Here is a 16,366-nt window from a genome sequence, read left to right as displayed (position 1 = left end):
TGATTACAAAAATGCGTCGGCAATACGCTCTAGAATTTTTTTCCAACAATTGTGACAGCAAACCCTGAACATATCGACCCTTGTCTGTACATATTTTTTGTATACAGAATTATTTTTATACAATTAATTTTATACACAATTTTTTTATATACACAATTTATTTTATACAATTCATTGTATACAGAATTAATTGTTTTTGTATACACAATATATTTTATACAATTAATTTTATACATAATTAATTTTTTTGCCCATAACAATTAATTTTATATCAAGAATTTTTTTTCTTTTGTATACGTAATATATTTAATTTGATACAAAGTCGCAAGAAGTCAACGTGTGACGCCATAAATCTACTACCAATCAACATATCCCCACATACATCTGCTTGCACTTAGCGTGTCACCCCATAAATCTACAAGAAGTCAGCGTGTCACATCGTAAATCCACTAATACTCAGTGTGTCAGCCCATAAATCTGCTTCCACTTAGCGTGTCAGAATAATTGGGTCATGTTGTGTGACCCCATAAATCTGCAGATACTCAGCGTGTGACACCATAAATCTGCTTCCACTCGATGTGTCATAACCATTGGGCCGGCTTCCACTCGAAGTGTCATAACAATTGGGCCGTCGCTTGTGACCCCACGATACTGCACCAAGTCAGCCATGTCACGCCATAAATCTGCTTGCACTCAGCGTGTCACGACTATGAAACAGGAGGGTTCAGAATTTATGACACACCACAATTAGAATATGTGACAAAATAGCAGGATCGAGACCTCGAATCATGGACCTAGAATTGGCAACTCTTCACTATATGGCTATTGATTTTACAAAGATAGGAGCACTAGTTGAGATGCCTCGATCCCTAAAACCAAGGGAGTTTCCAGACTTCATGCAGAGGGTTGACAAACCCATGTATGCTTCCCTTGGGGTATTAGGAAAACTATACCGGGCTGTAATCAACTCAACCGTGCAAGCAAAGTCAAAGTTTGATAGATGAAGCTTGTGGATAGACATCCAGAAGCATCCCGAAGCATTTAGGCTTCACTACATTAAACTCCCCCATCTCTTCGAGAGTTTTTGTGATGTAATGCAGCTGCGACCACTTACAGTGGGTTTTAATATTGAGTATGGATAAACATCTGAGAACCGAAATCCCCCAAGTAGCAATTAAAATATCATGTTAGTTGATTTTTCTTATAACAGGTGTTACTTTTTTAAAACTTTCCTTAATTTTATTAATTTTATGCCGTGTCACCAACAAGACTGCAACAATTTGACGTGTCACTCCAAGTTTGCATGCACTCAGCATGTCACCACAATTGGCCCCTACCGTGTCACCCACCAAGACTGCAAGAAGTCAGCATGTCATGCCATAAGTATGCATTAAGTCAGCGTGTCACGCCATAAGTCTGAATTAACTCAGCGTGTCACTTTATAAGTCTACTTGCACTCAGCGTGTCACCACAATTGGCCCTTGTTGTGTCACCTGCTAAGACTGCAATAGGTCAGCGTGTCACGTCATAAGTCTACATTCACTCAGCGTGTCACCACAAGACTTGCAAGCAGAATGCTCTTAGTCGACTAATCGATATTGGCGAAATTTAATTATTCATGAAATAAAAAAGAATTTCATTGTAAGAACATAAACGATTAAATCAAATGAAATAGAGAGGAATTAAATCAAATCATTAATTGTTTAATACAAGTGGTAATAAAATGTGACAAATGGGGTAACAATATAGGGACTTTATCTTTTAATATTGGTAGCCATTCCGTGCTTGTTGTTCCTTCATAAGATTTGTGTAGCCACTTGTACTTAATGTTGTTGTAATTGTAGTTGAACTGGTTTTGCTTTACGAATTTGTCTGCTTGGTCATTCTATGAGCCACTTTTAGTTACGAAATTTGTTGCCAAACATTTCAGGCAAATAAGCCTGTCAAGGCTCTTGTCTGATGGAGATTGTAATCGAAAACATTCTTACAAGCAATGTAAGAATGTACTTAACACGATCTTGATCAAACAGAAGCCTTGACAGGCTTATCTGCCTGAAATGTTTGACAACAAAGTCCGTAACTAAAAGTGGCTCATAAAATGATCGAGTAGACAAATCCATAAAGCAAAACCAATTCAACTACAATTTTCAGACACATTTAGTTAGGCAGACGAGTTGTCTTCATCCACAACACACCCTACATTTTCAAACATTGTCCTTCGTATTGGACAATTGTTGCATGTGTGACCGATTTGTCTATAATTGGAACATGTTTTGGGTCGACGTACTTATGGAGAAGCCGATTGACTTAGAGATGGTGCCGGATTTATCGATAGAACTGCAAATGGGGATGGGCAGTTCTGTTTGTTATGCTCGTACCTCTTGCATTGCGAACATCTCCGTGCTCGACTGCCTTCACCAACTAATGGAATCCTTCTCCTCCTAGGTCTTCTCGCTTGGCCTCGCCAAGGTGGGGGCAAGACGACAATTTATTTCACATGAGGGGGGATGTCCCACTCACTAGGATGCCCTACCGGCTTAATGGATCCCAAATAACCCTCCACCAAAACGGTTGTCTTGTAGTAGTCAGCGCAGAATTCAATGGCTTCACGATTGCATTTACTAAAAAATACAATAAACTCAATCTTCAAGCACATTGTAAATGCTATGTCAATTACGATTCAAATAAGAAATAAAGATATTCTGACCTTATTGTTGTAATGGCATGGTTGCATGGCAGTAAATCTGTTTAGAACTCACAACATGAACACGTCTTCCTGGATAAGTTTACAAGTCCGTCCATCTTCCCATCTTTAACTTCAAACTCTACTCGATTGATAGGCTTAACTACAAAGCGATGTGCATCATTGAACCATTTGCTCAACTACTTGGCAACCCAAGGGCTGAGGGGCATGGTCACCTTGACGGCCTCCTTGTACTGGTCATGGAACCAACGCTGGAACATGTCTCTGATGAACTCGATCAAAACAGTGATTGACATTTGTCTTGCATGCTTCAAGCATGAGTTAACACATTCCGCTATGTTGGATGTCATCATTTGGTATCGCCTTGCCAATGAACATGCACGTGCCCATCTCTCAGGCCCTATTCTCATAAGGTCAGCTGGTTCATATGACTATTAAAATTGAAAACCTTATAGCAATCTCGAGCAAGGGTGAAAATCATAGAAACATCATCGCGCTTGAACTTGTTTTTAAAGTTTTTTTTCAAGTGGTAACCGCATAAACCATGGTGCGCTTCTGGGTATGCATTTTGGATTACTTTCTTAATGCCGAGATGGTGATCAGTAATGAACATAGTGTTTTCAAGACAACCAACCGCATCACGCAGCTTGCTAAGAAACCACGTCCACGAGTCTTCATCCTCAACATGGCTGATGCCAAACGCAACTAGATATACGCACTCGTTCGCATCTTTGCATACAGTGAAAAATAGAACACCCTTGAACCTGCCTTTCAAATGTGTCACATCAATTGCAACGGCAGGACCCATTACATCCCTAAACCCTCGAATACAAGCCTCGTATGACTAGAAATAATATTTGAATCTTTCTTCCTCATCAGTAGCCACTGCAATCATCTTGCCAAGATTTTTTTGTTCCAACATGTAAAAATACGAGGGTAGTAATTGAAATGACTCCTCAAGTGGATCGAAAACAAGCCTCTCCGCATACTTCTTCGCTTGCCAAGCCTTACCATACAAGCATTCCAATCCCCACTGAACCCTCATCTCACAAATTATGTCCTTAGGTCTCAATGCTACTCCATTAGCCCGAAGCTTGTGTGACATAAATTCACCAATCATCTTCGCACTCGTAGTTGGAACTGCCCTTGCAAACCATCAACGGTACAGGTGTGTACTTTGTGGAATGTCTGAACTTGCCAATATTCTCCTCATCAGGTAACTTCGTTGCACGCACACTAAACTTGCATGCCTTGTCCTTGCAACCAACCTCATAACGAGCTTTAAATGACCTTTTTACTCTTATCACAAACTTCTATTTTATAATCAACATGTTCAAAGCTCGTTTCAACTCGGCCTTCGACGAAAACATTCTTCCTTTGTATAGCGATCTTCGGCACATGTCGACTCCTCAATGGTAATTGTTTGGAAGGAGAACCTTTCTACACCTGCAATTACCCACGTATGAGATATCCCTTTCCCTTTCCTGATCACTGTCATCGAGCAACGTATCAAGGGAATGAATCTCATTCTCACCAGCGATGGGGTTATTGTATATGGGGTCATCACACTAAACATCTCTTACATCAACACCTCCAACAGGTTCTGTTTCGCCTTCAACATTATTGCAAAATGGAATGTCACTATCATAAAGGCAGTCATCGTCTAAACTGTCATTTTGCCATTGTTCAAGCCCATCATCTGAAGTTTTATCAAATCTATCTTCACCAGCAGGGAATAAATCCTCATTTCCCTTATCAAATGTAGTATTATCCTTCAGCGTCGTAATGTCACCCTCCAACCTTACATTGTTGTCCTCAAGTGTCGTATTCTCATTTGACAATGGCATTACACACTCTACAGTTTCACTCGATTGTTGCATTTGTTCGAGAAAAGCAAGAAATTGATTTGATGCACATCCTGATCGAAATTGTGCAGTTAACTGTTCTGTGAATGTTGTCTGTCTACCGGGCTGCATAAACTTTTGTGCATACCTCAATTGCCATTGTTGTGGGTTACGGACCGAATGCTGTGGTATATGTGAAGCATTGTAAATCTCATTTTAATTGAGCTGATTACCATGTTGTCCAACTTCTCCACGTGACATAACATTTGTTTAGCGTCCCTTAATGCTGACATACACAGCCGAAACATTCCTTTGTTCTAGCAGAATTATGAACATCCTCATCGTCCTTGATAATTGGCCGTGATAGCTCTCCGGGTGTACTGATCAATGCATGTAACTCAATCTCGTCAATTTCTGAGTTTACGCCAACAACATCTTCAACCAGCTTCATCAAACCCGCAAACAACAAATCACTCCTAATCCCCCGCATTCGTGACTCATCACCCTTGTAAATGTCATCCACCCACTAACCATCGTGTCTTATCACAAGTTGCACAATTGGAACCCTACTGAAATTTTGAAGAAAAAAAATATTGTCAATCATTTTACACATCGTGTCTTATCACAAGTTGCACAATTGGAACCCTACTGAAATTTTGAAGAAAAAAAATATTGTCAATCATTTTACACAATACATGCCATGATAAAAAATTTGTCAGTCATATTATTACACGCCATGCATACAGCGTAAAATGTTGTAACACGCCATGCATACAGCGTAAAATGTTGTAACACGCCATGCATATAACGTAAAATGTTGTAACACACCATGCATATCAAGTCAAATGTCGTGACATGCCATGCATCAGTATCGTGACACGCCATGCATCAGTGTCGTGACACGTCATGCATCACTGTCGTGACACGCCATGCATCACTGTCGTGACACGTCAATCACTGTAATTACTAACTCGTTACACCAACAGTCGTGACACGCTAAAAACTCAAAAAACCAGTTTACCCACAACATGCCAAGAATAGCCGTGATATACCCAAAACATTAAAAAACCAATTAACCCACGACACGCCAGGAACAGCCATGACACGCCAAAAACCCATAAATTTAGTTAACCCACAACACGCCAGGAACAGTCGTGACACGCTAACAACCAAAAAAACTAGTTAACCCACAACACACCAGGAATAGCTGTGACACACTCAAATAACACTAACACATGTTATAGATGCATGGCGTGTAACAACTCTAGGCAATGTTTCTAATCCATTTTCTAATTTACACCAAATGTTTCAGAAATTTAAGTGTGTTGCAGAAATAAACCCAATAACAGGTACCTTGATGTCATTTCTACTATAGGGTCTGTTAATCCATGACAATGTGGCCAGATGTCGAGAGATAGACCACAACCCGATGACGATGGTGCTCAATAGAGAGTTGACAGAGCTCATACAATTCAGAGATATGAGAAAGCTGACGACGATGGTGCTCAACAGAGACTTGCGAGAGTTGAGACAGTTCAAAGAGTTGAGACAGAAACATGACCGAGCTCAAACAGCTGAGCGCATTTATTTTTATATTTTTCTATTTTCTCTCTAGCGGGAGACAGATAGCTCAAACAGCTGAGCATTTATTTGAAATGATATTTTTAAGGGCATTTTGGTCTACTCATGTTTATTTTTGGCTAGAAATAGATAACTTTTTATGGGTGGTTATTTCTGAAATCACCTTATCACGAGATCATTTTCTCACAATTTCCTTTTATTTTACTTATGTGTAGTTAAAATCGGTGTTGGTATTGCGTTACTCCTTGTCTGTCCAAGGTTTGATTGTTTCGGATGTGTTGTGTTGCATAGGTCAATGCCTTTGTGTCACGTAGGGGTTCTCTTGACGTCCCAATCGTGCGGCTTTGGGCTCGCCCTTAGCTTGGCCACCGAACCCAAGTCAACCTAAGGATGTCTAACAGTTGATTTCTCAAGGTTACTAAGACCAAGAGCACACAATAATGCAAGGATGAAATGCAACTTACCAACCCACACGTAAGGCCTCAGCCCCTAGTGCGCGCCTCGCACACACACCCAACACAGGCAACACACAAGCCCAGCACAGGGCTTTCGGTCAGCAGGCTCACGGCACCCTCACAAGCACTCTGGACAGTGCGCGCACTCACAAGCAAGCAAAAAATGGCCTTGGCTAGCAGATACACAAGTAGAAGATTGAAGTGAGAAGCGTGGAAGAGAAAACTAGAGAGTTTGAGAGTAAATTAGAGTGTATTTCATTAATTGTCTCCAAAATCTGCTATACAATAATTTACAAGAAGTATTTATAATGGTTTTCCTTCCAAAAATTCCCTCCAAAGTCAATTTTGCTGATAGGATGGCTTTTGGTAGGAAACTCCAAATTTTGGCAATTTTTGGGTGGTTTAGGAACTACAGTAGAGGGCTGGAGTGTCTGGGCTGAGCACAGGCAGGTTGCCTAGGTGCTGGGCACCGACTGGTCTGGGCTGAGTGCAGGCTATCTATTTGGGGCTATACAGGCTTGCTCGCTCAAGGGCCTGTATTCTGCACCCCTGCCAACAGCTTGCTCCTGACTAACACACCTTAGTAGGGGTTCTCTCCCAACAATGCTCCCCCTTGTGCTAGCACTTCGCCACATCTCCGGGCCTCCTCTATGTCTCTAAATCGCGCTCTGTGATACTTGGACCTGGTTTACTTATCAAACAAATCTACAGTTCCTACTTTGTCCTTTGGGTTGGAGCTACTTTAGTGTCTTCACTTCAGAATTGGAACAACCCTTTTTGGTACGTGAATGAACAAACAGATCAATTTTACTTCATAGAACAACACAGGGGATAGGGGTACTTGTATTAACAAGTTCATGTATAGAAAAACCTTTGGGGATTTACTCTTTAGTTTATTTAAACCAAATATAGGGTATTATGCATATATTTTCAAGAATAATAGGGGAAATGCAGATTGGTTATTATAAAAGACCAATTCTTTTAACTTGGCATTCATCTATTGATTGCCTAAGAAGAGAAGAAAATACCTTGAATATGAAATTTGTCAAAACTGTCAGAGTTGGGAATCCTTATTTTGAGTCTTGGCATATGCATTAATGGAGTTCCCATTATGTAACCCCGTCTATGACGCGATGAGCAATGTAAAGGTTATTGACTGAATTAAATAATTTAGAATTCTGCATTAATGTAAGTTTTATTATTGTCATTTTTTTATGAATTATTCAATTAAAAAATTATCTAAATTATATATTTAAGATATTTTTAAACTATAAAAATAAACTTAAATGGTTGATACTTTTCCCATTAGGTATATCTATGAAACTAAATTAATTAATTAATTATTAGATGAGCAGATGGTAATTATTTAATTATGCTTGTAGAGTTTAAAATCTTCATTATCAATATATAGAATAACAATCCATATTCAATTTCTACCCTTTGAAATTAGTATGAGTTAAAACTCAAAACTATTTAATTTGAATTAATTTTAAAGTGACATTTTAAATAGTTTAAACTATATACGGCCAAGAGGTGGAGGAAACTTCAAGCCCTAAGAAATAGAGAGCCAAGATCCTTCATTTCAAACTGTTGACTAAGATACTATTACAATTCTGCAATACAAGTCTTATCATCACTAGTTATAATCATATAATTCCCATAGAAGAAAAGAAGAACAATGTCATGATCAGTCTGTCACATAAATAATGCAAAATCATGAAGGTTAAAAGTAAAACCAAGTTGAGCAATAGTGAAACTAAATTTTACAAACCAAGCTCTTGGTGCTTATTTCAAACCATATAAAATTCATAAAAACTTACAAAATTTATGAAAAAGATGAGGGTAACTAGGTGGAGATAACATGTACACTTCTTTTTGTAAAATTCCATTGAGAAATTCATCCTTATCATCTATTTGAAGAAGTGTCCAACATTTGATAGCAACAATGGCTAAAAAACTAAGTATACAAATTATGCAAGCCACGAGAGCAAAGATATTTTCATAATCTATTCCATACTCCTGAATATAACCCTTGGTCACTAAACGTGCTTTATAACATCCAATAGAGCCATCTAAGCAGATTTTAATTTTATAAACCCATTTACAACTAATTAGAGTCTTACCAAGAGTAGGCCGACTAAACCAATTATGAGTTTTTTCAAGAGCTTAGAGCTCATCATCCATAACTTGTTGCCAATTAGGGTCAATACTAGCCTCACAATAAGATCAGAGATCATGCAAGTCTACAATAACAAAAAACAATAATAACCACGGAGATGATAAAGAGTTTTTCTTACTCGAGTATAACAACAAAGGTTGGGAGTAGTTACAAATATCAATAGTAGGATTAGATTCTACAAATGCAAGAGATAGGACAGGAATATGAAGAAGTTCATTGAAAGTATTTGTAGTATAATCACAAATTAACTCAACAGATAAGTTAGTAAAAAACTATAAAAAAGTATAAAAGGAAACCCTTGGTTACTAAACAAGCTTTATAACTTTCGATAGAGCCATTTAAGCGGATTTTGATTTTATAAACCCATTTGCAACCAATAAGTGTCTTACCATGAGCAAGTAAACTAAAGCAAGGATGAGTATTTTCAAGAGCTTGGAGCTCGTCATCCATAACTAGTTGCCATTGAGGGTCAATATTAGCCTCATGATAAGATTAAGGCTCACGCAAGGCTACAATAATAAAAAAACAATAATAATAACAAAGATGATGAGGAGTTTTTCTTACTTGAGTAAAACAACAAAGGTTGGGAGCAATTACAATATCAACAATAGGATTATATTTTACAATAGCAAAAGCTATGATAGGAATATGAGGAAGCTCGTTGGAAGTATTTGTAGTATAATCGTGAAATAACTCAACAGATGAGTTTGTAAAAAACTAAGAAGAAGTACCAAAGGAAACCCTTGGTCACTAAGCAAGCTTTATAACATTCAATAGAGTCATTTAAATGGATTTTGATTTTATAAAGCCATTTGCAACCAATAAAAGTCTTACCATGAGTTGGTCAACCAGACCAAGTATGAGTTTTTTCAAGAGCTTGGAGCTTGTCATCCATAACTTGTTGTCAATGAAGGTCCATACTAACCTCACGATAAGATTAAGGCTCATGAAAGGCTACAATAATAAAAATCACAAAAATGATGAAGAGTTCCTCTTACCTGAGTAGAACGACTAAGGTTGGGAGTAGTTATAATATCAGCAATAAGATTGAATCCTACAAGAGAAAGAGCCAGGGCAAGAATATATGTAGTAGAATTGTGAAATAACTTAATAGATGAGTCAATAAAAAACTAAAAAAAGTACACAAGGAAGAATGAAATTTTGATGAAGAAAAAAACGATACGTTTTCCCAAAATGTGATATACCTAGATATACATAACTTATTGAAATAGGATCCCAACAACAATGACCATTGCGTTCGATCCCATTTAACCAAGGTAATAGAAAACTTGAGCACGTGGTTCCAATTTGGTATGTTTGTGTAGTTGTTGTAGAACACAATAGATACACCTAAAAGATTTAAGAATAGAATAATTAAGGGGCTTATTAAACAAATGTTCAAAAGGACAAATCTTATAAAGGATCAAAGTAGAAGCAAAACATATTGCATATATAATAGTTAAGGCAACTTCACCCTATAACTTGTCAAGACATGAGGAAGGAAGGAGAAGAACGTGCACCGAATCAAAGAATGTGTGGTGTTTATGTTCAACTTTACCATTTTGCTAAGGTGTACAAGGGTAAGATTAGTGAAAGATAGTGCCCTATTGATCAAAGAACTAAAAAAGTGAAGAATCTTGATACTCCATTGCATTATCTATTCAAAGAATTTTAATGGTGCGAGAGAATTGAGTTTTAATCATGGTATTATGCTTAATGTAAATTTATGGTAACTTAAATCTTTATTTCAAAAAAATATATCTAAGTAAAACAAGAATAATTATCAATAAAAACAACAAAAAATTGATAAGCATTCATAAATGAAATGGGGAAAGGACCTAATTTCAAATTTGAGTGAACAAACCTAAAAGGGGAATCAGAAATGGAAGTACTATATTATTAAATGACAAAGGTTGTTGTTTAACAAGTTGACAATGAAAACAATTAAAAGGCTCAAATTTTATAAATCATAACAACTCATGAGAAATTAGATGACGACGTTTACTAGTTGAAACATGACTTAAATGAAAATGCCATTAATACAAGAATGAACTAGATGTAGTGGTAACTAACACATGTTTCGTGGGAATAAACAAGCTTAAATAATCTCCCCACCTTGCAACTTGTCCCAAGAATCTTCCCCGTCTACAAATCCTATACTTGACAACTAAAAGAAGAGAAAGAGAATAGGGAGGCCTAAATCACATATTCGATCTACACAAACAAGTTTCAATGCTACAGGTACAAATTCAGATTCAGGCAATTAGGTACCCATAAAAGAACATTTAATAATTTTTTACATAACTAGGTTTTTAAAATGGGCGAGTAATTATAAGGTAATAAGTATGTATAAGAGTTTGGGTTGGAGTAGTAAATTTCAGAAATATTTAAAATAATTGTAATGTTTTGGTACTCAATTTATTAATCAGGTTCGGATTTGGATCCAAGTATCTCAAAATTAATAAGAACTTTACTTGTTGACATCCCTACATTCCCCTTAATGTTTTTTTTTTTAGCAGATGTTGAAATGTCTTTACACCTAATTAAATTGCAAGGGAAGTGTCCCACGTGCAACATATCAAACGCCCCATACAATGTAACTAGATGGGTTTCAGGTCTCTTGAGAAGATTCCTCATTGTGATAATTTTGTTGCTCATAATTTAGCTAGACTATGGCGCTGCCCATGCGCAGCGCTCGGGATGAACTAAACATGGCATTTTTGTTTTTAACTGTAGCACAGGATACTTGGAGAAATAAACTAATGATAATTTAATCAACATATAGAATAATTGCTGAAGGTTTGAGTTGTAGAAAATATTTTGTTGCAAAAGATACCATTATTATATCTATAGGCATTTTAGTGGTTTGCTAATAAGTTTCTTTACAAAAAGTGGATCAAAAGTTTGCACTTGCGTGGTGGACATTTAATAATATGAGTGCAAGATTGCTGTCTTCATACAAAAAGGGGAAGACATTTTTATATGCAATTGCCCAAATAACAGAAGTTGAAAAATAGGCTTGTCGCAGATTAGTGATTTTTCATATTTGTTTTTTTGGATGTTGACTTGTATCGGATGAAAAAGATTCTGTTAAATTGTAATCAAACAATTGTAGTTTATAAGTAAAAGTAAGCAACTGAAATAATTTGTGAATGTAACGATGACATGGTTGTACAAATTTTATAATATGTTTTTCAAAAGCATATAGTAAGAATGGTAGATAAAGAATTGAATTGGGGAAAAACAATTATATAATAATAAAGTGAAGAGAAGGTGTGAAAAAGACCCGTACAAATGCTTTTCGCTTGTATTCAAAGACTAAACCTTTACCTGCACGGGAGTCCATTAAAAGAGCAAAGGATTTGCCTCGTGGAGGGTTGTATCCAATCTTCAAAAACATTCTGGAAGGAGGTGAATTGGTGGCACTTGCATTTTCTGAACGCTTGAAGGCTTTCAGGTAATTGATATAACAGCCTTTCATCTGCAATATATTTGTGCTTAATGTTTAAGTTCTCTGTCACTTTGGGCTTTTGTGTGTTTTTCCTTCACTTTTAATTTGTAAGATTCTGAAGTTGCAAAATTTGAACTCTACAATTACTGATTTACACCAGACCCAAGCAGACCATTCTGGAAGCTGAAGGTGAAGCTGCTAAATCAAAGCATTTGCAGGTAACTCTGCAATTTTTATTTGTGGCGTTTTCTTTCTATTGTCATTGAGTACTTTCTTAGTACATTAGTTACCTTTTTTGCTTTTGGCTCTTACCTAGTCTGAGTCCTCTGCCTTCTCTTTCTTTCTTGCATTAGTTCAAGCTAGTGTCCTAGACAATTATGCCGCACTCCTTGTCAATTTTTCACTGACCTGGATGTACAATCTGTAGTCTGAGATGGGCACTTGCATGAATGCATCAAGGCATATAATCAGAGGTAAAAAGATCTTTCCAACCTAAATATTATGAATTTTTGTCCATTCTGCATCTTTTATGCTTTAGTCTCTCAATGTTGTATTAGATTAATACGCTGAGAATATGGTGAAGCATTCCCGTCCTGTATTTTCTGCACACTATCATGTTGAAAAACCACAATGGTTTGCATTGTGTTTGGTTTAATTGGTCAAAGTTGACCAATAACAGATGAGATATGCCAAAACCAGTGAAAAAGACCCGAGGATCATAATGATGAACATGAAGTAGAATTTGGTGCAAAGTTTATTTGGAAAACTTTTACAGGATATTAAGGAGCCAAGTAGCGGCAATTGCTTGTTCTTAGTGATTAAAAGAACTTTTGCATGCCAAAAGAGAGGGATCCCTTCAAACCTAAACTGGAAACTGTCTCATTATTTTTAATTGAATTGTTTGCATTCCTATTATTGAATTTCTAGACATCCGCATGAAGGAAAGTCGTAGAATGTTGGGGCAATCCTTTCCCTCATTTGGGGACATGATTTCTTTCTGCCATGTCTTACAACCTAATAGCACAATGAATCTCATAAGATTTGGGGTTGGTCATGGCATTGCCACATTTGCAATGTGGTTTCTACTTATTCCTCTCCCCGAGGCAAATGTTCTTTCCTCGCTGTTATAAAGCAATGCAATAATTTCTTGACGGTCACATGAACTATTTGTGCTATATGATGTGAATTTTTTTCTTTTACCTTTGTGTATTTCTTCCAAATATCTTTTTTATTTTTATATGTTTTCTTCATAATATTCAAAATGCTGCTTCTTCCCTCATTTAATATATTACATTGGAATTACTGCTTAATTGTAGGGTTCCTCTAGTCAGTGGGTTGATGTGATGAAGAAGAGAGCAATACATGAGGAGATAATTAATTTGGTTCATAAGCAGCGCTCTAGCAATCATGTGGACAAGGTTAGTTTGGTGTTTGCAAAATGATGGTTGCATAACATTATACTTATTGAGTATTTGCTACCCACCCCACACACAAACTACACTTCTGATATCTTTATAGAGTTCGTATCTGGTGTATAATTTTTCTGGCTAGCTGCTAGACCTTTTAGTCATTTTTGGAATTATTTCAATAGTATGATCATTTTTGTGATCTATTTTCAAATTTCATGGTTGTTTTGAGAGGTCCTGAATCATGGTTTTGGAGAAAAAGGTTGACTTAGACCTATTTTAGTTACAAACATGGTTGATTATAAATGTTTTGAGCTTTTCTTTCAATGTTTTTATTGGAAATTAATTTTTTCAGTTTTTATTATGTCTCATTTTGTCTGTTCCTTGCTATTTAAGTTCATATTTAATATTTGCAGGAAGATCAATCTGAAGTTACTGCTTCGAAGATAAAGGAGATAAAAGGTTTTTTTCCTTTCCAGTTTTTAATTTATTCCTTCTAATTAGAGCTCTCTTTCTCTTTCCAACTGAATACCATGTGTTCATAGTGTGTTTATTTTATTTATTATCTATTTATATGTAGTGGAAGGGTGAAGAGGGTAACAGGAGCTACGTCTTATGATTGGAATGGTTGAGCTCATAAGAAATATTCTATGATCTTATGAGCCAGGTTTGTTGGCCAAATGTGAGATTCCTTTTCAAGTGGGGTAAAAGGAAACCAACACTTAACCAATGAGTAAAAGTCAGTGACAAATAGTCAAACAAAAATACATGTGACTAACTGTGTTTATCCTAACAATTATATTTATAAATTAATAAATGATAGGTCTTCTCAGAGAATTTACTCTTTTCTGTTTCGTTCGAGATAAAAAGTTTTTATTCTCTTTTGTATATGTTAGAAGCTCGCGGTTCTAAAAGAAAGGCAACAAACTTCAAGGATGAGGAGTATTAATAAGTTCTGTGCCAACAAATCATGTACGTTACATTCATATCTTCCAACAGAAATTCTTTTCAATTGTGGTCTCAGATTGCCAATAATATACTATTATTGGTTGTATTTCTAATGTGAACTTTGAGTTTTGTTTAACGTGTGAAATCTGCTTACTAGTTTGTGTGTATATTGCTATCACTTTCAGCATATGGAGGCTGGTCTTTCAGTAAGAAGTAATGAAGGGTTTGGATCAAATAGGTAAAGTTCATATCCTGATATTTTCTTAGCTCATTTTGCATGTTGGTTCTTCCCCCTATCCTTGTGAGGAGTTGGTGATATACAAATTTAAATTTCCTGGAAGAGATTGGATGGATGGCAAGTATTTTAATGCTAGAGAATGCTTCATTATAAGTCATTAAGTTTATCATGCCATCTAAATTCCTTGTATAGTTGATGTCTTTTTGAGTCTTGTCTGACCTCATTCTGTGTCTGACTTTATATCTGGTAATCACATTTACATTTGCATATGTTGCAGTGGAAGAAGATTCTGCTTTAATCAAGATGTGCATGTATGCTCTTACGCAATATGAGAAAACAAAAATTAATAAAAAATTACTGTTTAAATTTGAAACAAATGCATGTACTTTGGGACTTAATTCTCCTGTCTGCAATGGTTGCACATATACTAAAATAATTTTTGTATTTGCAGGTTGGATTCTGCTGTCCTGGATCTTGTTGCTGATGATAGTGAAGGTTTGCAGAAACAAAAATCCAGATTTCATTGGGATAAGATGCTTGGAGCTATTTGAATACTGATCTTTTTTAAGCTATATAAACTACTTTTTTTGGTTTTTAATTCAAGTCATACGAACCTTTTATGTGCACAGTAAAAAGTATGTCAAATTGAATAACAGTGAACGTGTTACAGCTAGTGGGAAGGTAATTTTTATTGTTGATTCTATTTGTGCCTGTCTTTCTGGATGATCACTTCCCTTTAGTTTCAACTGTCAAGCTTGTTGCTTTAAGGTACGTTGAATGCCATCTCAACCATAGCCAGTGAACAATTCTGTTGCTATATTGAGCTATATGGCAATGCTCATTCTGTCATTCAAATACATTCCTGGCATTTGGGCTTCAGTCTCTGATGACTTTATTGACTGCTTTTATACCCATTGGTCATTTTGGTGCATGTGGGAGCAATTTTTTCTACCTTTCAATTATAAATAAGTTATTCTTGATGCTATTGATATTGTGTCATATATGTTAAGCAAGGTCTTCCAGGTAGTAAACAATGCTACTTTGATGGCTTAGACCTATAGTTGTAACTGATCTTATCAACTAGCTTTCCAATGAATCCATGCCAGGTTTTTCTCGTCCTTCACAAAAGAACATTGAGAGTTGTGAGATAACTTTACTGGGATTGTCTATAGTTATTGTCAGGATGAAGGTGTAGTTTATTGATGAGGGTTTTTAATGATTCATGCAAAGATGGTGGACTAGCTCAGTAACTAACCTGGTGGTTTGGGACCTCTCACATTACTTTCCGTTGTTTGCAGGTTAAGACGGAGAGTGGTGCAAAAGTAAAAGCTCAGAAAACAGGAATATACAAGAAGTGGAAAGAACGATCTCACAGAAAAGTATCTCTCAAAGGAACAAGTAATGGAGAGAATGCTGAGACAGCAAACTCAGCAGGTAGGGCCCTGATTCCCCTTTTTTTCCCCTGTTCTTTTTCTTGGATACTGATGTGCTCCAATTTATTACTACTATATGTCCCAGATTAGTTCCTTGTAGCCATATGCAACATACACTTGATAGTGG

General features: G+C 36.4%; 1 protein-coding gene across 1 annotated transcript; it reads left to right on the top strand.

The window, feature by feature from the left end:
- Positions 1–788: 788 nt before the first annotated feature.
- LOC18592487 (putative DEAD-box ATP-dependent RNA helicase 29) lies at positions 789–16,160 on the top strand. Its single transcript, XM_088809053.1, has 9 exons — positions 789–919; positions 12,032–12,220; positions 12,375–12,432; positions 13,531–13,632; positions 14,037–14,082; positions 14,517–14,592; positions 14,754–14,806; positions 15,258–15,301; positions 16,105–16,160. The coding sequence occupies exons 1-6, from the start codon at positions 789–791 to the stop codon at positions 14,567–14,569; spliced, it is 579 nt and encodes a 192-aa protein (XP_088665179.1). The 3' UTR covers positions 14,570–14,592; positions 14,754–14,806; positions 15,258–15,301; positions 16,105–16,160.
- The last annotated feature ends 206 nt before the right edge of the window (positions 16,161–16,366 follow it).

Source organism: Theobroma cacao, chromosome 8 (assembly GCF_053813885.1).
Source record: "Theobroma cacao isolate CCN51 chromosome 8, ASM5381388v1, whole genome shotgun sequence".
NCBI classification, from domain to species: domain Eukaryota; kingdom Viridiplantae; phylum Streptophyta; class Magnoliopsida; order Malvales; family Malvaceae; genus Theobroma; species Theobroma cacao.
The sequence above is the reverse complement of the archived record's forward strand: the minus strand, read 5'-3'. Positions and strand labels throughout refer to the sequence as shown.